General features: G+C 42.4%; 1 protein-coding gene across 2 annotated transcripts in view; it reads left to right on the top strand.

Moving 5' to 3' along the window:
• The window catches only part of AGXT2 (alanine--glyoxylate aminotransferase 2), a 38,111-nt gene extending 23,011 nt beyond the window's left edge, over window positions 1-15,100 (top strand). For both annotated transcript variants that reach the window (XM_024754639.1, XM_024754638.1), the window contains exons 10-14: window positions 2,436-2,568; window positions 4,216-4,307; window positions 5,679-5,828; window positions 10,096-10,194; window positions 13,977-15,100. In XM_024754639.1, the coding sequence (XP_024610407.1) occupies window positions 2,436-2,568; window positions 4,216-4,307; window positions 5,679-5,828; window positions 10,096-10,194; window positions 13,977-14,084 (582 nt within the window). In that variant the 3' untranslated portion in view covers window positions 14,085-15,100. The remainder of the gene's footprint in view (window positions 1-2,435; window positions 2,569-4,215; window positions 4,308-5,678; window positions 5,829-10,095; window positions 10,195-13,976) is intronic.
• Window positions 15,101-24,646: the final 9,546 nt, after the last annotated feature.

Genomic DNA, 24,646 nt, shown 5'->3' with positions numbered 1-24,646 from the left:
GTTTGCAAGGCAGAAATAGAGACACGGATGTAGAGAACAAATGTATGGACACCAAGTGGGGAAAGCGGGGGGGGGGGGGGGGGGGTGGTGTGCTGAATTGGGCGATTGGGATTGACATGTATACACTGATGTGTATAAAATTGATCACTAATAGGAACATGCTGTATAAAAAAAAGAAGGACAGAACAGCAGTGTAGAAAGACAAAGATAGAAAATGAGGGAACAGAAGAAAATCCTGAGTGTGGGGCCAGTGCTGACACTCAGTGATCTTACGTGTCTTCTTAATTAGCTAACCTTGGCTTTCTCTTCTTTAAAATGAGGAATATGGAACTTGAATAAAAATAGGCCACTGCTAGGACCACAATGGGCACTCAGTCTTTGCTTGTCTGGCATGGGCTGGGTTTGAATTTTAAATTCACTGCTTTTAGGCAGGGTGTGCACGCCCATAGTTCCATCCCCACTCATTGATGTAGACCCAGCCTGCTTCTCTCAAGACGATATGCTCCTCATCCCTGAAGACATTTGAGTTTATGAACATTAGAATGAATCATCTCTTGGGCTTCCCTGGTGGCGCAGTGGTTGAGAGTCCACCTACTGATGCAGGGGACATGGGTTTGTGCCCCGGTCCGGGAGGATCCCACATGCCGTGGAGCGGCTGGGGCCGTGAGCCATGGCCGCTGAGCCTGCGCGTCCGGAGCCTGTGCTCCACAACGGGAGAGGCCACAACAGTGAGAGGCCCGCGTACCGCCAAAAAAAAAAAAAAAAAAAAAAAAAAGAATGAATCATCTCTGTTCAACTAAAAGATTCTGTGGAACTGATACTTCCTAGGTGGCTAAACACGGTTTATGGTCCTACATAATTTCACGTGTTGTCCAAGCAGTCTGATCTTTCACCATTCATTGATGGTACTTTGATAGATGAAATGAAAAATTAAGATAGGCAGAAAGGCAAAATGGATGGATTTGCCATGAACTCTTCCTACGTTATCTCATTTGGGCAAATTCATCAGCTTGTCCAGAGGCCTGTAACTAGGAAGTCGGAGACCCAGGATTCGAGCCCACGTCTGTCTGACTCCCACGTCTAAGCTCTTCTCCTACGTTGTTCACTCTCGTCTAATTGTAACCCCCAACATCTGCCTTTGCAGCAGCACCCTGGAGAGAGCAAGAAAATAATCAGGAAGCCTGAGAAGGACCCTTGCTCTTTCAAGTGCATTTCAGAATCAGCTTCAAGTGCCCACACCTCTACCCCAGACCTGCAATGTGTGTATGTGTAGAGAGAGAGATAGACAGACAGCCCAGGAGACTGAGAACCAGAAGGAGATCAAGGAACCTTCACCAAAAGGCTCTGGCGAAAATTTGCATGGAAATGTTTGTGTGGCTTTATTCACTTAAGCACTTCCGCCACCCTTTTATCCATTCTACAAACACTAAGTGTCTACTTTTAACAGGCACTCTGCTACATATTGTGGATAAAGAGAAAAATAAGGTACGTGTATGCTGGTGATAGTAGTCCAAGGTGAGAGGTTCTGACGGCAGCTTAGGTGCCTTAAGTGGGGGCCCTAGTGCGGCTCAGGAGAATCTTCCTATCCCAAATAATGATGAAACTGTGTCTTGAAGGAGAAGAGGAGTCAGTGAGATGAAGAAGCGGGGAGAGGGCTTTCTAGAAAGAGGAAACAGCATGCACAAAACAACTAAGTTCAACTTAGTTCCATCCTGACTTAACTGACTCAGCTGGGTCCTCCTCATGACTAATTCTCAGGAGGAAAAAGAAATCACAGGGAAGAGGACAACCAGCCTGTCTGGGCTGGGTGGTGGGCACCCCAGCGCCAATTTGCTTACTGTAACTCCTGCTTCATCCAGCCTGGGGCAGACGCAGCCTTACACATAGGAGATCCTTATCAAGGATTGCTAATCACAATCACCTTTTTCACATGCATTATGTATATGACCCTCACAGCAGCCCTGTGATGTATTGCTATTGTTTCCACTCAACAGAGTTAACATGGATTCAGAGGAGTTAAAAACCATGTCTAGAACCACACAATGCTAGTAACCGGCTTTTGGTGCCTAAAAGGTCAGGTGCAGCCTGGAGGGTTGGGAGGGAGGGAGACGCAAGAGGGAAGAGATATGGGAACATATGTATATGTATAATTGATTCACTTTGTTATAAAGCAGAAACTAACACACCATTGTAAAGCAATTATACCCCAATAAAGATGTTTAAAAAATAAAAATAAAAGGTCAGGTGCAGAATAAGTGCTTTCTCCATAATAGTATGAGATGGTGATGACGAGCACTGACGACGATGATGATGATGATGATGATGATGTTAGGAAGGAGGAGATGGAAGAGGAGAAAAGAGAAGAGACCAGAGAGTCAAGAAAAAACCAACATTTCTTTGAAAGATTTCCAATGATTTGGGACTTGTTTTCACAGGTGCAGACAGGATTTGGAAGGTTGGGTTCTCACTTCTGGGGCTTCCAAACGCACGGTGTCCTGCCGGATATTGTCACCATGGCTAAAGGGATTGGGAATGGCTTTCCCATGGCAGCAGTTGTGACAACTCCAGGTAGGAACTACAGGCAGTTTTTGTCTGCTTCTGGGTCTCCTGCATCAGCAATGGCAGAAAACATGTGTATGGGAACTTGTGTGGGCTAGAGACAGTGATGGGATTCCCAAGCAGTGAAAAAGGGAAACTGTCTGCCAGATGGTGGAAGAGATGGAAGAAAACCAGCCCTTTTTGCTCTTGCTGTAGAGAAGACTAATTCTCCCAGACCCACAATGAAATGCAGGGTTCTACTCTACTGACAATGTCTAGGCAAACGTGCCACAAAAAAAAAAACCAACACAAGAGATCCTTGCTAAACAACTTGAAGCCAGTGCTGATGTTTCCAAGGGAATCATATCCTTGAAGGATACCCTGACCTAGTCTTGCCACACCAATAAGCGATAGACTCAAGGTCCAGGTGATAGTTTTCTGTTGATCATCAACAACACAGCTAAAGACAATACAATCTCACTTTGCTATAACATTCTATAAAATGAACATTAGAATTAACTGTATTTCCCATTTTAGTGAGGTTTTACAGAAAAGAATTTTATGAATCATTTAGTGTTGAAAATCTTAAAATTATTTCATTTGTTTTTCCAACCAATAGTAAGCATACTTGAGAGGCTCCAAAGGATAATTAAGTGCCTTGTAAGAGCTCAGTGTTTTGTTTTGTTTTGTTTTTGCGGTACGCGGTCCTCTCACTGTTGGGGCCTCTCCCGTTGCGGAGCACAGGCTCCAGACGCACAGGCTCAGCGGCCATGGCTCACGGGCCCAGCCGCTCCACGGCATGTGGGATCTTCCCGGACCGGGGCACAGACGCATGTCCCCTGCATCGGCAGGCAGACTCTCAACCACTGTGCCACCAGGGAAGCCCTCAGTGTTTTTATTGAATGAAGAAAGTTACTAAAATGTGGATGTAGAATGTGAAGTATAATGAACTGAATATATACTAACCCTGAAACAATCTTGAATTATATTATGAAATCCTTGATATGAGATTTTAAAAAAAATATTTCCTTCTTAGTCCCAAGAGTGGAATATAGAAAAAAGGCTTAGCTAATGAAAGTTCCATGTATGTTCCCATAAATCAAGTTTTAAAGTACTTTTCAATTCATACAACACATTAAAGATTTTTATTATTAAACTTATCATTGAATAAATAAGCAATTTTTCCTTATCCACTGTATCAGTCAGCTTGGGCTTATTCTCTCACAGTTCTAGAGGCTGAAATCCAAGATCAAGGTATGAGCAGAGTTGGTTTTGGGTGAGATCTCTCTTGCAGGTGAACACCTTCTTGCTGTGTCCTCACATGTCCTTTTCCACAGCTAGAAAGGGCTCTGATGTCTCTTCTTCTTAGGAGAATACCAATCCTATTGGATTAGGGCCCCACCCTTATGACCTTAATTACCTCCTTAAAGGCCCTACCTTCAATTACAGTCACATTGCGGGTTAGGGCTTCAACGTATGAATTGGGGTGGTGGAGGGAAGAGACACAATTCCAACCATAACATCCACTATCTGGTGAGTGAAGAATGAATTGGACGCCATGAAATATATTACACGTACATATACAACATGAAGGTAAATATAATCCAAATGCATGATGGGAGATTATAGATAGGAATGTGTCACCCTTTACCCACTTTTATTCTCCACCCCCTCCAGAGATTGCCAAGTCTTTGGCTAAACGCCTGCTTCACTTCAATACCTTTGGAGGGAACCCCATGGCCTGCGCCGTTGGATCATCGGTGCTTGAGGTACTTTCCAGCAACCGCATCAACATCACTCATTTCACCAAACAACTACCTCAAAACTACACACACATTATCAGAATTCTATCACATTTCATGATTAAAGTGAAGAGTTAATTCCTAGTCCATGAATTTACGTTAGATTTCCAGTTATTATTCTGCCCCCTCCCCCTTTTTAAGATCTACTGTGTGTGCTTCAAGTATTGGATATGAAATAATATGTAATAAACTCACACACATGGGAAATACAAGAATTTCCCTAGCTAGCTGGTAGCACTGAAATTTCTTTGTCATTTGAGCGGTATTTTATGGATATTTACCAATGGCTATCCTTGATTTCAGTTTAATTTTGGTCCTGTCTTGTATATGCTTCCTTATTTTTGTTGTACTGTCATAAAAGAGTAAAGAGCAAGTGAGTTCTATGCAATTCCAACAAGGTGATTCAGCTGTGGTTCAGCTCCAGGCCATTGATTTTGCCTGGGGTCTCATCTGTTAAAAAGATTTTTTAGATGCCCTTGCTTATATGCATAATAGCGTTTGCTTAAAAGTGTAACGTCTTTCTGGAAGAATGTCCAAGAAATTAATAACAATGGTTGTTTGTGGGGAAGGAAACTTGGTGGCTGGGGAACAGGGATCAGTGAGGCTCATTCTACTCTACGCTTCTGTACTTTCTGATGTTTGAACGAGGCACGTGATTCACTTATTCAAAAAAATTAAATTTAAAACTATTTTTCAATAAAAACAAGTAAGTAAAAGCTGCCCTTGCAAATTAAAAAGTATCTTCAAATATGATTAAATCTCAAAATGAGAAAGTGTAAGTAGGATGTGTCATTTATTTCATTCTGTAGACATTGCCAGCTTACATTTTTTAAGTCCTGTGTCACCTCAACCAATTTAGCAGATAGAGAAGATTCAGGCGAACAAGTAGGTCTTAAAAACATCGGGTTCTGCCTGGAGTCATACAGTTATTATCAGCTGGTTATAAGTGTAGTATACTGCTTGTGTTTGGTCAGGAATCACAGGTCTCTGCTATGGGTGGAAGTAGGTGAAAAGCCTTTTACTGAATACATATCTCAAGTGCCCTGACTCTGGGCCCACAAAGAGCTCAACACTGAGACGTCTCTTTTATTTTTTCCTAAATTTTTACCCACCCCTGAAGATGAGGAGGGTAGGGGGGAAGCATCCCCTCTACCAAGAATTTTTTTTCTCCCTGCAGCAGATCTTTCTGTAGGACAAGTTATGGCCATACTAGACTTTGGGTTCCATTTGTCTGGTCAAGTTTTTGTAAAGAGGGTCACATACATTTATTTCTCCATGTTTCTCAGTCCGTTTTAAAACTTTTTTAATGCAAGGTCATTTGGGGCTTTCTCTCAACAGGTAATTAAAGAAGAAAATCTACAAGAAAACAGCCAGGAAGTTGGCACCTATATGTTACTGAAGTTTGCTAAACTGAGGGATGAATTTGAAATCGTTGGAGACGTCCGAGGCAAAGGCCTCATGATAGGAATAGAGATGGTGAAGGATAAGGTAGGCTGTGATCTGCTGTTCTCTCTGCAGCTTCTCGGGGCAGCAAGAGTTAAAGTAGGAAGCCTCAGCTACAAGCTCATTCATTCTCAGGAAGAGAGCACACAAGGACAGCAAGACTGAGCAAAGCTCATTAGAGATGAGTCGGGAGTGTTGAGTACGAAGGACAGGCTAGCCGGTCATCGAGAGTCCTAGAGTGCAGAAGAGCATTTGCAAAAGGGAGTTGATGTTATTCTTGCCAGACTAGGCAAAGAGCAATGGTAATGAATATTTTGAATTAGAATATTTTGAATTAGAAATATAAGGAAGGGAGGAAATTATTGGGGGAGAGGCAGGGGGACAGAGAGCTAGTGGAAGTAAGGGGGAAGGGCCAGGAGAAGGTTGTGGTGTTGTCTTGGGGTGAGGATGTTAAAGATTTATAGGGTTTTGTATTTGTTTGTTTGTTTGTGAATGGACTTCAATCTCCCAAGTAACAAGGGCGGAATGTGACTTTCTGATGACCTACTGCAAGGTGACCTCAAACTCGATATGACAATTGAACTTAGCATTGCCCTTAAGCCAGTGATTCTTCGCAAGGTCGCTGTGTCTGTTTTTCACCCTCCACTGTTCTCCCAATTCCCTAGCCTCAAAACCACAAGATAATCTGTGACCCCTTCCCTCTCCTTAGTTCTAACGTCAAGTTTTATTGATTCTTACTTTGCCGTGTTTCTCAAATCTTTCCCTCTGTTGTTACTGCTGCCCATAGGGTCCATGTCAGTAGGAAATTGTCCCAATCCTCCATAAATGCAAACTCTAGATCCTCTGAGGGGAGTGACAGCAGGGGAATCTTGGCACAGGAATCAATAGTCAGACCAGCCCCTTCACCCTAATTCTTATCCGTGGGTGACTTCTTGCTGTTGGCTCTCACTACACCACCCTAGTTTAGAAGGACTGTGTTCAGTTCTCTCAATATTCAGACTAGACCATGGATATAACACTCTCCCATTAGTACCACACAGCAGAGCCAGTGAAAAGCAGGAACGTTTGAACCAGATTTGAAAGCTAAGGGAAGACAGCAGGAAAATAAGAGTAACATGAGACTAGGCCCTCTGGCTCGCAGGCCGTAACATACCTTCAGCTTGGGGCTCCATCAAGGGCTGTTTTAAGGCTCAGAAGAGTCCATTCCAGTTCCCCCCCGCAAGAGGTCCCTCGAGGATACCTAGATGCCTCAAAGCCCAGACTCCACCAAAGAAAGCCCAGTGAAAGAGGAGGCGTTGGTTCGCTTCCCACTAATCCAAAGCCAACTTCTGTGTACTCCAAGACGTGTGAACAGAGATGCTCTTCAGAACTTGAGTTGTCATGGTAAAACATCAGAATCCCATTGATACAGAGCAAGCTAAAGGATGGTACGTCCATACTACATGGCACAGAAATACATGTGACATGGAAAGATGTGCAAACTGTATTACAGAAAAAATTAAGCAGGCTATAAAATAGTATGTATAGAATGAGCTCTTTTTCTCTTCCCCCTGCCCTTCAGTAGTTTTAAGCATGGGCTCTGAAAGAGCTTCTCCATTCCTTAATTCGATTCATTGTCCCCTCAATACCGTTCACTTTCCTACATCCAAAAATCACTCAAACTTTTCCCTAAGCATGGCATACAGTCCTCTCCTCTCTGTCTCTAGCTATGGGAATCCTAGGCCTTTTCAAGATCCAACTCCTCACCACATCTCCTCCTGAAGCTTGCCTTTGCTTCTCCCATAGAAGGGGCTGCAGCCTTCAGAAAATCTCTCTCACACTCACCGTCTAAAGAGCTCCTTTGAAAGGCTCTTTCAAATCATGTATTTGTTGACTCGGTTTTCACGAGTATAAATACCTTCTTTTCCTAAATAAACTGTACACTTTCGAGGCCAGGAAATACACAGACGGTGAGTGCTTTATCCATGTTTGTTGATTGCTTTCCGGCCCCTGCAACACTTCAGACCACATTCATGTAATTAAAACAGCTCAGAACGTGGCTTTAATGCTATACAGTATAACCCAGAATCAAAACTCCCATGAGCAGTTAGTAAGGATGTGAATTGGATACAGCCCTTTGGACAGAAATTTGTCTGTATCTATCAAAATTTTAAATGTATACATTTTGACCTAGCCATTCCACTTAGAGTGATGTGTCCTAAAGAAATATTCACAGAAGTGTGTAAAGATATAAATGAGTGGGGATGTTTGCAGCATTCCTTATGATCATAAACAAAAATGGAAAATAACATAAATGTCCAAAAATAAGAGATTAAACAAATTGCTCTACCAACAAACAACAAAATACTAGGTAATCTTTAAGAAGACTAGGTCCAGGGACTTCCCTGGTGATCCAATGGTAAAGAATCCACTTTACAATGCAGAGGACACAGGTTTGATCCCTGGTCAGGGAACTAAGATCCCACATGCTGCAGGGCAGCTAAGCCCGTGCACCACAACTACCGGGCTCGCACGTCTCAACTAGAGAGCCTGCGTGCCGCAAACTACAGAGCGCACACACTCTGGAGCCCGCGCGCCACAACTACAGAGAGAAAACCCCCAAGCCACAACTAGAGAGAAGTCGTGCACCACAACGAAGAGCCCGGGAGACTTAACGAAAGATCCTGAGTGCTGCAACTAAGACCTGACACAGCCAAAAAGAAATAAAATAACTAAATAAAATAAAAAAAAAAAAAGAATACTAGGTCCAAATACACTGACATGGAAAGATGTTCGGGATACATTGTAAATTGTTCAAAGCAAATTGCAGAACATTATAAAGTATGACATTTTTTAAAATATGCATTTAAATGTATGGATATGCATAGAAAAAGTGTCTAGTTCCCACTAATTACCAACAGGCGGTATCCCTAGGCGTAGGATTGGAGAAGGGGAAACGTTTCATTTTTACTTAGTGCATTTCCATATCGCTTTCAGGAGTTTTTCCCAATAACCTTGCATTACTTTTATAATTGTTTAAATGAAGATTTATCCCTCAAAAACAGCAATAAATAAATAAACACGAAGCTACGTTACATCCCTGAGAAGAGGTTAGTTACTAACATGCCCATTTGATTATGGAGTAATTGGGACTTAGACTCGAGCACAGGGCCCGGGCGGGCTGTCCTGTGGCTTTGCCTCATTAGCTTTTCTGACCGTGCTTTTCTCTTCGGAATGCCTACAAGATGTTCAACTAGTCATAGCAGTTGAGCCCTGTGGGTAATAAAATGGACAAAGGAGCAGGGAGCGTGCTGGCCCAGACCAGGCCAAAAGCCAAACAAAGTCCACCTCTCCAGACCCTTGATAGCCACCAAGGCCCACCAACCCAACTGCCCCTGAGGAACCCTTTCTGACCTCTGACCTCTCATCCCCCAAACCATATTTGACTTCTTTCCAGCTTTCACAGTTTAGCCCTAAATTATATTGTCATGTTTTAGACTTTCCTCATGAGACGTAAGGGGCAAGCAGGATGACATTTTAGGATCAATGAGGAAATGCTGGTCTTTTCCCCATCCTGTTCCTCCATTATCTAGTAGTGGGAAAGTCTGAATAGTATTTTCTTTATCTTAAAGCTTCACAACAGACTTGACTAAGTTGGAGCATTTGTGCTCACAGACTCAGAAGTCTCCAGCCCAGTGTCATCAAAAGGGTACTGGAATACCTGGGCCCACAGGAAGGGACCACTTTCAGATGCCAGGTGACCTGAAACAGCCTCTAGGCTCCAGAGAGCTTACCTTTCCTGACCCTGGAGGATTAAGTCTTGGGTGAGAAAGAGCAAATTCCACAAGCAGGGAAGATGAGGACAAACAGACCCACCCCAGTTGCCCAGGCCCTACTATGGTCCAGAGAAAGCTTGGACCGTTTATGCCCTTGTGCAACTTCACAGCCATTTCCTGGATTTTGAAATGAATTTTTTACATGGACAAAACAAAGCGAAGAACCGAGGACAATTTCCACATAAATAAAGCAAACTCCAAATTAAAGAACCAAGCTCCCAGGGTAACCAACTGCAGAGCCAAGATTCACTGACGGTCTGCATTCGGCTTCATCTTGTCTTTGGGAATTTGGGATGAACTGGGATAAAAACAAATATTTTCAATTACACCCCCCCAGAAAGAAATCCAATTCAGCAATGAATAGCTTTATTCAATTACTGGGGGAGAGAGGTTGAGAGGGAGAGAAGAGCATTGATTGCTTGGGTTGCTTTTTATTCCTCTTAGAAATAATGTCTTGAATCATTCAAATGCCAGATGTTTTTTAAATGTATTTGCAGACGAGCCGCCAGCCTCTTCCCCGTGAAGAAGTAAATCAAATCCACCAGGACTGCAAACGCATGGGGCTTCTGATTGGCAGGGGTGGCACTTTTTCTCAGGTAACAAGAAGGCTGGCCTTTACCTATCACTTTAGGTAGGCATCTCCCTGAGGTCCCAGTGCTGGCCCATTTTCTTCACCCTTATGCTAGGGGACCCAGTTCCGCTTCCTCTAGGCTTAGCGCTCACACGTTTTCAAAAGAAAGGGACAGTGAAGCCCTCGGGCCACTAGAGGGCGCTGTGTGAAATGGTTTGGTTACCGCGGCTCGGCAGGGAATATACACAGGGGACAGTATAAGGAGGCAGAAAAAGCAGCACAGACAAAGCAGAGGACTTACACGACAGGTCATAATAGTGTCATAACAGTCATGCGTACCCAGTTTGTCTCACGTGTCAATTAGTTCTAACCTCTGAAACTCAGTCCTAGTCTTTTTTAACTCAGCCCTGGGCTCTGACTCCGTGACCCGCAAGCCGGCTAAGCCTTAGTGGCCGCTGTGGCCAGGAGCAACGTCACGGTGCTGGCAGCCTGGCCAGGTCCCTAATGCAGGACTCAAAATCAGCCACTCCCAGTGCCCTTCACTCTCAGGCTGGCAGAGGCAGAGAACAAGCTCTCCCCGCCCCCTTCCTGGGAAAGCCAAGTACAAGCCCCACGGTCGGGACCCTGGTGTGGCCCTGCCATGGGCATGGGCTGCTACTGTAAAGTGATCTGCTCCTCCAACCGTCACAACAGCAGTACCCTCTCCAGGGATTCGCTCCGGGGCCGAGATTTAAGATGTAGGGTCACTCCTACTCATCCCCTACTTTGTTCTCGGCCTTCGGCATCCTTCTCTCCCGTTTTAAATATGCGTCATTCTTCCTAGTTTCCCTCCTTCACTGCTGCCTCTCACTTGATTTCAGCGAACACCCTCGCCTGGTGCTTCACAGAGAAAATGGAAGCTATTAGGCAAGATCCCTATAGAAGCTCATCTGTCCCCCGAGGCTTTTCCCACCTCCTTTCCTAAAGGTTAGAGAATGAGATGTCTCTCCGTGCTCTTGACCCTCCACTTAGGGAAACAGGTCTGTGTTCTCTTGTTTCTGCAGTTTATTTCAACTTCCCCTCAGCCTGTGAACAAACAGACTGAAAGCTCTTCCAGCCCAAACCAAACCATAGCAAACAAAACCAGAATGAGCGCTTTTGCTGGGAAATGCTGAGTTTTTTCTAGTCCTGGTCCCAGATATTTTTCTATATGAATCAGACAGAGTAAGTTAATGATTCAAAATCCTAAGACGGGCTACTTATAAAGACAGAAAACAATTCATTGTTTACTTGCTTAGTTAGTCCTTAGTCGTCCGGCACACCCTTGAGTCCTAAGCAGCCGCTGCTTGGCTGGATACTAGAGCTACAATGAGAAATAAGATCTGTCCCTCCCTCCACGGAACTGGCAGAGGAGAAAGACTTAAACAGAAAATGATAATACAATCTAGTAAGCTTGCCGATAACCACACGAAGGGATAGTATACACTGTTCTAAATGCTTTTCATATGTTGACTTGTTTAATGCTCTCAACACACCTATGAAATAAGTACTCTTATCCTTATTTTACAGATGAAGAAAAAGAGGCACAGAGAGGCTAGGTAAATTGCCCAAGTCACACAGTTAGTAAGTGGCAGAACCAGGATCCAAATTCAGGCAGTCTGATTTCTGAATCTGTCCTCGGAGGAGAGTAAACCCGAGGGAACGAGACTGGAGGCCGGGAGTCCAGGTGGAGGCTAATGATGCTGTCTGAACTTGACCAGCAGCCATAGGGATAGAGGAGACATCCAGAGAGCAATGTGGCAGTGAAATGCCCAGGACTTGGGTATAAAGGGATGAGTGCTGCTTTGAACTTGCTCTCCTTCTATCTATAGACAAGTCTGTAGCTCAGAGGAAAGAATCGAGGTGAGGATCACGATTTGGGGGTCATCAGCATAGAAGTGGGGAGAGGAAGAAATCTCCTGGGAAAGGAGTCTAGATGCGAAATGCAGAGGGATGAGGATAGACACCTGGGTCACGTCAACTTTTAAAGAGCAGGTGGAATAAGAGGTACCCAGATGGAGACACAAAATGGGTGGAGAGCTGTGAGGAGAGCTAGGAGGGTGTGGAGTCATGGGAGCCAGAGTGTGGGGAGGTTCTGGAACGGGGAGTGACAGAAGTGCCAAATGCAGGAGAAGGCCAGAAAGGATGAGGGCTGGAACGTGCCCGTCAGATTCCCCAGGGTGGGGTCAGAAGGTTGATGGGACACAAACCAGGCTGCAATAAGTTGAGATGTGAATAGAGGGAAGGCAGAGTGGAAAATAATGGCCAATAGCATCAACCAGTCCTTTTATTTTTATAAGTTTGATGAAAGGAAGGATAGTATTTGTATGGTAGCTGGAAGAGACCAGGAGGGCCAACACATATTTATCTGTGATTTTATGTGTGGTTTGGATTTAGATTATGAGAGCTGTAAGCCTGCTTGTTTTTTTTGTTTTGTTTTTTGTTTTTGTTTGTTTTTGCGGTACGCGGGCCTCTCACTGTTGTGTCCTCTCCCATTGTGGAGCGCAGGCTCCGGACACGCAGTCTCAGCGGCCATGGCTCACGGCCCCAGCCGCTCCACGGCATGTGGGATCTTCCCGGACCGGGGCACGAACCCGTGTCCCCTACATCGGCAGGCGGACTCTCAACCACTGCGCCACTGGGGAAGCCCAAAGCCTGCTTGTTTATAGGCTGAGGGGAAGTTGAGGAGAAGGTGAAGATGCAAGAGAATGCAGGGATATTTCCTGGAGGGAAGGTGATGGGAGAAGCAAGGGCCAAAGGCACAGGTAGAAAATTTGGAGTTGTGTCGTAGATGGTTTGTTCCTTGAAACTTCAGCCTAGGATTGGAAAAAAAAAAAAAAAGAATGCACGTGGGAGCAAGCAAGTTTATAGAAAGGTCTTGCTTGACAGTGTCTGAGGAGTGTGAGGCAAAACTGTCTATGAAACAGAGTGAGGGGTGTAGGAACTGAGTGAGGAAAGCGAGAGGAATGGAAATTAGAATGGCAAAGGCGAGAGGACCTGAACATTTAGGACACCAGCGGAAGTAGGACCCTGCATTCCTTGTGGTGTCTGTCCACCAGCGGTGTGATTTTCTTTCCCACTTCTCAGCTCTCTATGTTGGAGCAAAACAGTTCTATTAGAGCTTTGACGGGACCTGGGACTTGGCTGTGTGTGTGCAGCAGCGGAAGGGTAGGAAGGCAAGCAGAGTGAGGGGGCAGGTGAGAGAGGGGGTCATGTCCTCAAGCCTGTGCTCCAAGCTGGGTAGGAACAGGAGGACGAGATCTGAGTGGGGTGACGGACCTGAAGCTCATGGAGGGAGGAGGAGACTGAAGTTTTCATGGGAAGGGCAGATGCAGTGGGAATCAGAAATGGAAGAACCCCTAGTGAAGAGGAGGCCCGTGGTGCTGGCCTGGGGTGTGAGTGGGTACAGATGAAGGTTCCTGGCGTCGTGGCGATCAAGAAACTGAGACGCTAGTTTGTTGGGCTGCACACGGGGCCACAGAAGGCAACCTCGGTGATGGCAGGAATGGAGGGTAGATAGAGGCCTAAGACCTCAGTGGAGGTGGTGGAAGGACCAGGAGGTCAGCAGGTGACAAAAAGGAAAAGGGGCCGAGCGGATGGTACCAGAATTTTTGAGACTAGAGGATGAATGGCCTGGATACAGCACTGGAGAGGGAGGAGACGAACCCTTGAGGCAAACATAAGGAATGTCATGAAAACAAGGTGTTCGATTCTTAATCTAATGCATTTCCTTGAAGTCATAGTTGATTCTATGATGATCCGTTGCTCTGTTTTACTTTATCTCCTCAGACATTCCGCATCGCACCCTCGATGTGCATCACGAAACCAGAAGTTGATTTTGCAGTGGAAGTATTCCGTTCTGCCGTAATCCAACACATGGAGAGCCAAGACAAATAATTTTTTGAAAATAAAGAACCACAAGCCTCAAGAACTTCCCACTTATGTTCAAGGGTTAATTCGAGAAATTTCAGAACCACTGGTATAAGTTGTAAATGGTTGACTGCCTACCGGCCATATTTGTTAATGGAGCTCCTGTTACCTTGAGAAAGCCATCCCTCAGGAAAGGATCTGTATCCCTAGCTCAGAGAATAAATCCTAATTAGTCTAGATTAGTTATGCTCATTTTATTCTCCTTTGCGGTGAATGTTTACACCTGATATGTGACATGATTCCTGCAGGAAAATCTTTTGGTAGAGGTGCCTTCAAGAAAAGATTTCTTCATCCTCTGCTCTTCATCTCCCGAAGAGATGTGTTCGTCTTGCATTGAAGCATCAGATGTCAGGATAGGACTGCTCCAACCACCGTCAGCCACTTTGCGGCCCTGAGGACAGAGCTTATTTGCTGAGGTTGGAAGGTGGAGCGAAGCTGAGTCCTTAGTGATGTCAAAGGGCCACTGATTTAACCAATCCTGGAGCCCCCTTACCTTGGGGCTTCTTGTTAGAAAATAAGTTCAATGCATCGCACAAGCCTTTTTCATTTAAGTTTTCTCTTATTGCAGCCATAAGCACCCTGGGAAATTATGCAGAAAATACCCAACATAGATAACTGTCCTCGCCTCTAAAATGTCTATCAGAGCCTCTTTTGTTTCCACTGCCACCATCCCACCCTGGACTAAATTCTCGTTACTCCTATTATAATAGTCTCCAAGACCAGAAGTTCCCCAACTTTATAGCCATGAGAATGCACGTTCGTAGTGCTTCTTTCCCATATGTATGCACTATTTGTCTCAAAACTGACTTAATGTTTTTCCTTAATCTGACTTTTTTTACTTAGATGTATTGATAGTAATGTTTCTATCATTGTAATAGATGAGGAATCAGTACTACTTGTCACAACTGGAAAGTGCGCATAAAATAGAGTGAACACAAAACGATGTAATTCAGGTCTAGCAAAATACAGTTTCTTGAAGACGTTCTCAGCCTGAGGCTTGTTCTCTCTTTGTTCAAAAGGGAATTTAGGGGGAAAAAAAGAGCTTACAGAGTGTTTGAGAGGTGTAAAAAGATACCGGCAAGCTGAGTCCCTCTCCTTAACACAAACAGAAGATCCACAGAACTGAATGGGAAGTAACTTTCTCAGCATGTAATTTGATGTTTATTTAAGCTGTGTCCCAGTTTGAAGCCACGTCCTAATGGTTTACCCCTGAGGTGTCTGTTCCGCTAAGATAACCTACGCCTCACTGCCAGATTTGTCTCCCTCGGGCATTGACTTAAACATGTCCTTCTCTTGCACAAAACCTTCCGGTGGCCCCCCATTACCCCCCAGATAAGATCAAAACCCCTATAAGAAGGAGCTTAATGCCCTCTAGTATCCAATATCCAAATAGAGCAAACACTTTAGAAATGCTCTGTCTGGGCGCAGTGGAAAGATGATTGTATTACAAGCCAAATAACCTGAATTCTAAATTCAGCTCTCCCATTTATTTGCTACAGATGACCTTGGGCAAGACTTTTGATCTCTTTTTAACCTCATTTTGTTCCCAGGCAGATCAGTACTTGCCCTTCCTTCCTCCTGAGTTGTACTGGGAATCAAGTAGTCTAACAGATGGAAAAGTGCTTAAAAACTAGAGAACTATGAAAATAGCAATTTTTTCCTTTCAAGCCACATTTCCCTTCTTTCCTTCACTACAGAGTCTCCCAAGAGCAGCCTTTGTGCTCCTGTATGCTTCCTTGCTTCCCGTTCATGCCTCAACAACTAAGACCCCATTCTGGCCTCTCGTTCCTTGACAAGTGCCTTCTCAAAAGGCCACCAGTGACTTCCTTACGGCCAAAACTTAACGTTTCCTTTGAATGTGCTTTCTCAACAACTGCTCCTTCTTGAGTTGATTCCCTCGGCTTCTGCAATGTGGTCCTTTTATCTTAGATGGCACCTTCTTAGTCTCCCCTGGCAACTCTTCCACGACAGGGTTCTGTCCTGGGCCATCTCTTCCTCCACGCTAGACCCTCTCCCTATGGGCAACCTCATCCACTTAGGAGATTTCCCCTATCTCGACTATACCGATGACTTGCAAATATTCATCTTCAGTCTCAACGTTTTTGCTGAACCCCAACTCCAAGGTTCTAACTGTCTGGACACCTTCATTTGGATGTCACAAGGACACTTCAAATTCAACATTTCTAACACAAAACACACTAAATTTCTCTCCTACAATGAATTCCTTCTTGATTAATGAGGCTTTTCTCTCAGTCTCATCATTTAGGGCATTATTTTTCTCCAAGTTATCTTTTTGCCTCTCATATGACTAAGTCTCATAAATACTTTCTCCAACATAATTTTTCCAGTATGGCTCATTTATACCAAAACTGCCTTAATTTGTGCCGTCATCTTCTTTCCCGAACTATTTCAACCACCTCCTAACTGGTATTCTGGACGCCTTCCCAATCCATTCTCTACACTAATTCCAAAGCCAGTTAATTAAAGGAAAAGTATGATCCCATCTCTTTTGAAAGCTTTGAGGGCTCCCTATTACTCATGGAACAAAGTCCAAATTCCAACTATTATGGCATTCAAGACCCTTCACAACTTGTCCCCAGACCAAGTTTTCATGTTTTACTCCCTTTTTTCCTTTCATGTCATGTATATTGGTTCTTAGCTCCTATAATTCACTCTGCCTGGTACGTTCTTCTGCTCTTCTATGTGAGTGAAAATTATGGGATCAGGGAGATTGGACAAGAAAGGCAACACTTCTTTGTTATTCTTCAAGGCCTTCCCATTTTCAGTATTTCTTTCCTTTCAAGATAAAGAAAAAGGGGGAGGGATTTCCCTGGTGGCTCAGTGCCTAAGACTCCACACTCCCAGTGCAGGGGGCCCAGGTTTGATCCCTGGTCAGGGAACTAGATCCCACATGCATGCTGCAACTAAGAGTTCACATACCATAACTAAGGAGCCCGCTGGCCACAACTAAGGAGCACATGTGCCACAACTAAGGAGTATGCCTGCTGCAACTAAGACTCGGTGTAACCAAATAAATTTTAAAAAAGAAAAAGGGGGAAACATTGAAAATAATGTTTATAATAACCGTTTAGAAATTTAATAAAATATGAAGGGAAAACAACAAAATATAAATTTAAAATAAAAACAAAAAAAGGTTTCATGCTTAGGCCAAGATCCCTGCCAGGACACCCTCTCCTGGAGGAAGGACGCTGAGGGATTTAATTGTTCAGATAAATTCATAGGACATATTCCTTGTGGCTTCCTGAGTCCTACAGGATCTTGTATACATCTAGGAGTACACCCTGTTAGTCTCCCACCTCCTGGAATCTTTGTAGAGTAAAAGCCAGCAATGGAATTCTGAAATGTAGCCAGGTCCTAGGTCTCATTTCTTGACTATGAAGTTTGTATAACTCTATCTAAGTGCTTTGACCAGGATAAACTGCTCCTCTTTCTTGAAGAGCATTTGGGGATTTAAAATGTGTAAGCCATCGGAGGTATGGAGCAGAAAGGGCAAACATTGTGTCCTTGGAGCATGTATTCATTTCTTTCACTAGTTTATAAACATGATGGATTCCTACTTCTTTCCATCTGGAACCATGGGTAGGAGTTTAGCACCACCATTTCTTGCCCTTCCATTTTCTGCTCTACCCACAGGAGGTGGGATGTAAGCCAGCTTACATAAGACAAGAAGCCCACATGCTTGCCAAGCTCTTTTTTATTTCCTTTCTTGTTGAAACTGCCTGAAGTGAAGATAATGAACACTCAGCTCACGTAAACTTTTTCCACACAAGGAACATATTGACAGTTAATCATGTGATGAGAATATAATATTAAAATGTTAGCAACTGTTTAAAAACCCTTGACATGACAATCCACTCAGGAGGGAGTAATTAAAAAAAGAAAACATCAAACTTTGATTATACCATTAATAATAATAATTATACAGAGATGTAAAATAACACTGATAAATTGGTAATACAGTAATAAACTATGCTCTTATTTGTGTTTTAAAGCTCCATCTTTTACATCAGTGTAGTTTTTAACTTTCCAGTAATTCAAAGTAACCTCAAAAGGTATCTCTAAACTATGGGAGGACTTGATCCTTCTTCCACCTCTAAATCCCACTTAAATCTCAACAACATTGTCCACTTCATCATCACTTAATTCCAGAGCATCACAGTCAAGTTTCAAAGGTAGGTTTGAAGACTCTGGTCAGTGCAGCAGCAGATTGCTCGGGTTAATTAAAGCTGAAGCCTCATTTCCAGCTGAGGCACAAACAGTAAAAATAGTGCAGCTTTGCCCATTAAAAACAGGAATACTAGAACAAAACACCACACAGTATCTCAACAAAAACAAAAGGGCGACCTAACTTAGCAAGAGTGAAGACACAGAACCAAAGGCTCAATTATGTCAATACCTTTAGGTTTAGTTCAGATAAAGGTAGGTCAGCTTGGTCTGACTGGTGACAGACGTAAGGAGTGTTGGCAGAACCAGCAGTACTAGTAATCCAGGATGGAGAACATAGAGAGACATCAAAAACACAATTTAATCAAGAACTGGCTGGGGGGAGGGGGTCATCGCAGACAGCAACTAATGAAAACACGACATGCAACAGAGGGAGCCTGCACAATCTCTCCACCTGATTTGTTTTGGGCAAATTAACCTCTCTGAGCTGAAGCTTCCTTGGGTCCAAGAAAGAGGATAATATAATCCCATGGATCCCTTGGGAGGATTTAAATAAGCAAATACACTGACAGCTGCTCAATTAATATTAACTCTTTCCTTAGTGTCACTTTCCTTTTGAACTAAGAACTTCCTTAGTTGCACTTGGCTGTCACCATCTTGGGATAATGTTGATTCCTGTGGATACATCTTATCTCCTAACCAAACTCTATAAACTCCTGGCAAGGTGACCTTGTCTTCTCCATCCTCATATACATCAGGCCTAACACAGTGCCCCTCACTGAAAGGCAAAGACTAACTCCTGATGGTGCTGTATGCATTTTACCCATAGGTGGTACAGTGCCACCAACAGCTTAAGGCAGCAATTACCCATCTGAAGTAAACAGTTAGCCATTTGGGAGCTGAGATTGGAAATGACTCTATGTTTGCAGCCGGGTGGTTGACAGGGTCTTGGTGCTCTGGCCGGGTGTCAGGCCTGAGCCTCTGAGGTGGGAGAGCTGAGTTCAGGACACTGGTCCACCAAACACCTCTCAGCCCCATGTAATATCAAACAGCGAAAGCTCTCCCAGAGATCTCCATCGCAACGCTAAGATCCAGCTCCACTCAACGACCAGCAAGCTACAGTGCTGGACACCCCATGCCAAACAACTAGCAAGACAGGAACACAGCCCCACCCATTAGCAGAGAGGCTGCCTAAAATCATAATAAGTCCACAGACACCCCAAAACACACCACCAGACATGGTCTGCCCACCAGAAAGACAAGATCCAGCCTCAACCACCAGAACACTGGCACCAGTCCCCTCCACCAGGAAGCCTACACTACCCACTGAACCAACCTTACCCACTGGGGGCAGACACCAAAAACAACGGGAACTACAAACCTGCAGCCTGCGAAACGGAGAGCCCAAACAGAGTAACTTAAGCAAAATGAGAAGACAGAGAGAAACACACAGCAGATGAAGGAGCAAGGTAAAAACCCACCAGACCAAACAAATGAAGAGGAAATAGGCAGGCTACCTGAAAAAGAATTCAGAGTAATGATAGTAAAGATGATCCAAAATCTTGGAAATAGAATGAAGAAAATACAAGAAATGTTTAACACAGACTTAGAAGAACTAAAGAGCAAACAAACAATGATGAACAACACTAAAATGAAATTTAAAATTCTCTAGAAGGAATCAATAGCAGAATAACTGAGGCAGAAGAACAGATAAGTGACCTGGAAGATAAACTAGTGGAAATAACTACTGCAGAGCAGAATAAAGAATAAAAGGAACTGAGGACAATCTCAGAGACCTCTGGGACAACATTAAACACACCAACATTCAAATTATAGGGGTCCCAGAAGAAGAAGAGAAAAAGAAAGGGACTGAGAAAATATTTGAAGAGATTATACTTGAAAACCTTCCTAATATGCGTAAGGAAATAGTCAATCAAGTCCAGGGAGCGCAGAGAGTCCCATACAGGACAAATCCAAGGAGAAACATGCCAAGACACATGTTAATCAAACTATCAAAAGTTAAAAACAAACAAAAAATATTAAAAGCAGCAAGGGAAAAGCAACAAATAACATACAAGGGAATCCCCATAAGGTTAACAGCCGATCTTTCAGCAGAAACTCTGCAAGCCAGAAGGGAGTGGCAAAACCTATTTAAAGTGATGAAAAGGAAAAACCTACAACCAAGATTACTCTACCAAGCAAGGACCTCATTCATATTTGACGGAGAAATTAAAACCTTTACAGATAAGCAAAAGCTAAGAGAATTCAGCACCACCAAACCAGCTCTACAACAAATGCTAAAGGAACTTCTCCAGGCAGGAAACATAAGAGAAGGAAAAGACTTACAATAACAAACCCAAAACAATTAAGAAAATGGTCATAGGAACATACATATCGATAACTACCTTAAATGTAAATGGATTAAATGCTCCAACCAAAAGACGTAGACTGGCTAAATGGATACAAAAACAAGACCCGTACATGTGCTGTCTACAAGAGACCCAATTCAGACCTAGGGACACATACAGTCTAAAAATGAGGGGATGGAAAAAGATATTCCATGCAAATGGAAATCAAAAGAAAGCTGGAGTAGCAATTCTCATATCAGACAAAATAGAATTTAAAATAAAGACTATTACAAGAGAGAAAGAAGGACACTACATAATGATCAAGGGATCAATCAAAAAGAAGATGTAACAATTGTAAATATTTATGCACCTAATATAGGAGCACCTTAATACATAAGGCAAATGCTAACAGCCATAAAAGGGGAAATTGACAGTAACACAATCATAGTAGGGGACTTTAACACCTCACTTTCACCAATTGACAGATCATCCAAAATGAAAATAAATAAGGAAACACAAGCTTTAAATGATATTTTAAACAAGATGGACTTAATTGATATTTATAGGATATTCCATCCAAAAACAGTAGATTACACTTACTTCTCAAGTGCTCATAGAACATTCCCAGGATAGATCATACCTTGGGTCATAAATGAAGCCTCAGTAAATTTAAGAAAATTGAAATTGTATCAAGTATCTTTTCTGACCACGACGCTATGAGACTAGACATCAATCACAGGAAAAAAATCTGTAAAAAATAAAACACATGGAGGCTAAACAATACACTACTAAATAACCAAGAGATCACTGAAGAAATCAAACAGGAAATCAAAAAATACCGAGAAACAAATGGCAATGAAAACATGATAACCCAAAACCTATGGGATGCAGCAAAAGCAGTTCTAAGAGGGAAGTTTATAACAATACAGTCCTACCTCAAGAAAGAAGAAACATCTCAGATAAACAACATAATCTTACACCTAAAGCAATCAGAGAAAGAACAACAGAAAAACCCCAAAGTTAGCAGAAGGAAAGAAATCATAAATATCAGGTCAGAAATAAATGAAAAAGAAATGAAGGAAACGATAGAAAAGATCAATAAAACTAAAAGTTGGTTCTTTGAGAAGATAAACAAAATTGATAAACCATTAGCCAGACTCATCAAGAAAAAAAGGGAGAAGACTCAAATCAATAGAATTAGAAATGAAAAAGGAGAAGTAACAACTGACACTGCAGAAATACAAAGGATCATAAGAGATTACAACAAGCAACTATATGCCAATAAAATGGACAACCTGGAAGAAATGGACAAATTCTTAGAAAGCACAAACTCCTGAGACTGAACCAGGAAGAAATAGAAAATATAAACAGACCAATCACAAGCACTAAAATCGAGACTGTGATTAAAAATCTTCCAACAAACAAAAGCCCAGGACCAGATGGATCCACAGGTGAATTCCATCAAACATTTAGAAGAGAGCTAACACCTATCTTTCTCAAAATCTTCCAAAATATAGCAGAGGGAGGAACCTTCCTGAACTCATTCTATGAGGCCACCATCACCCTGATACCAAAACCAGACAAAGATGTCACAAAAAAAGAAAACTACAGGCCAATATCATTGATGAACAGAGATGTAAAAATCCTCAACATAATACTAGCAAACAGAACCCAACAGCACATTAAAAGGATCATACACCATGATCAAGTGGGGTTTATTCCAGGAATGCAAGGATTCTTCAATATATGCAAATCAATCAATGTGATATACCATATTAACAAACTGAAGGGGAAAAAACATAAGATCATCTCAGTAGATGCAGAAAAATCTTTCAACAAAATCAATACCCATTATGATAAAAACCCTCCAGAAAGTAGGCATAGAGGGAACTTACCTCAACATAATAAAGGCCATATATGATAAACCCACAGCCAACATCATTCTCAATGGTGAAAAACTGAAACCATTTCCTCTAAGATCAGGAACAAGACAAGGTTGTCCACTCTCACCACTATTATTCAACATAGTTTTGGAAGTTTTAGCCACAGCAGTCAGAAAAGAAAAAGAAATAAACGGAATCCAAATCAGAAGAGAAGAAGTAAAACTCTCACTGTTTGCAGATGACATGATACTATACATACATAATCCCAAAGGTGCTACCAGAAAACTACTGGAGTTAATCAATGAATTTGGTAAAGCAGCAAGATATAAAATAGTTCCACAGAAGTCTCTTGCATTCCTATACACTAATGATGAAAAATCTCAAAGAGAAATTAAGGAAACACTCTCATTTACCACTGCAACAAAAAGAATAAAATACCTAGGAATAAACCTACCTAAGGAGACAGAAGGCCTGTATGCAGAAAACTATAAGACACTGATGAAAGAAATTAAAGGTGATACAAACAGATGGAGAGATTTACCATGTTCTTGGATTGGAAGAATCAACATTGTGAAACTGTCTATACTACCCAAAGCAATCTACAGATTCAGTGCAATCCCTATCAAACTACAAATGGCATTTTTCACAGAACTAGAACAGAAACATTCTCAATTTGTATGGAAACACAAAAGACCCCGAATAGCCAAAGCAATCTTGAGAAAGAAAAACGGAGCTGGAGGAATCAGGCTCCCTGACTTCAGACTATACTATAAAGCTACAGTAATGAAGACAATATGGTACTGGCACAAAAACAGAAACATAGATCAATGGAAAAAGATAGAAAGCCCAGAGATAAACCCACTCACCTACGGTCAACTAATCTAAAACAAAGGAGGCAAGGATATAGAATAGAGAAAAGACAGTCTCTTCAACAAGTGGTGCTGGGAAAACTGCAGAGCTACATGTAAAAGAATGAAATTAGAACACTCCTTAACACCGTACACAAAACTAAACTCAAAATGGATTAGAGACCTAAATGTAAGACCAGACACTATAAAACTCTTAGAGGAAAACAGGAAGAACACTCTTTGACATAAATCACAGCAAGATCTTTTTTGATCAACCTCCTAGAGTAATGGAAATGAAAACAAAAATAAACAAATGGGACCTAATGAACTTCAAAGCTTTTGCACAGCAAAGGAAGCCATAAACAAGATGAAAAGACAACCCTCAGAATGGGAGAAAATATTTGCAAATGAATCAACGGACAACGGATTAATCTCCAAAATATATAAACAGCTCATGCAGCTCAATATTAAAAAAACCAAACAACCCAATCCAAAAATAGACAAAAGACCTAAATAGAAATTTCTCCAAAGAAGATGTACAGATTGCCAACAAACACATGAAAGGATGCTCAACATCACTAATCGTTAGAGAAATGCAAATCAAAACTGCAATGTGGTATCACCTCACACCAGCCAGAATGGCCATTATCAAAAAGTCTACAAACAATAAATGCTGGAGAGGGTGTGGAGAAAAGGGAACCCTCCTACAAGGTTGGTGGGAATGTAAATTGATACAGCCACTATGGAGAACAGTATGGAGGTTCCTTAAAAAACTAAAAATAGGACTACCATATGACCCAGCAATCCCACTACTGGGCATATACCCTGAGAAAACCATAATTCAAAAAGAGTCATGTACCTCAATGTTCATTGCAGCTCTATGTACAATAGCCAGAACATGGAAGCAATCCAAGTGTCCATTGACATATGAATGGATAAAGAAGATGTGGCACATATATACAATGGAATATTACTCAGCCATAAAAAGAAACGAAATTGAGTTATTTGTAGTGAGGTGGATGGACCTAGAGACTGTCAGTCCTAGAGGGGTGGGATAGCAATGTTGAGAGGGAGACGCAAGAGGGAGGAGATACGGGGATATATGTATATGTATAACTGATTCGCTTTGTTATACAGCAGAAACTAACACACCATTGTGAAGCAATTATACTCCAAAAAAGATGTTAAAAAAAAAATTTAGTCATCTGACATGCACGTGTGTTTGTATTCAGAAATATAAATTATACATATTTAGAAATGTATAT

Source organism: Neophocaena asiaeorientalis, unplaced genomic scaffold, assembly GCF_003031525.2.
Source record: "Neophocaena asiaeorientalis asiaeorientalis breed wild unplaced genomic scaffold, Neophocaena_asiaeorientalis_V1.1 scaffold229, whole genome shotgun sequence".
NCBI classification, from domain to species: domain Eukaryota; kingdom Metazoa; phylum Chordata; class Mammalia; order Artiodactyla; family Phocoenidae; genus Neophocaena; species Neophocaena asiaeorientalis.
The sequence above is the reverse complement of the archived record's forward strand: the minus strand, read 5'-3'. Positions and strand labels throughout refer to the sequence as shown.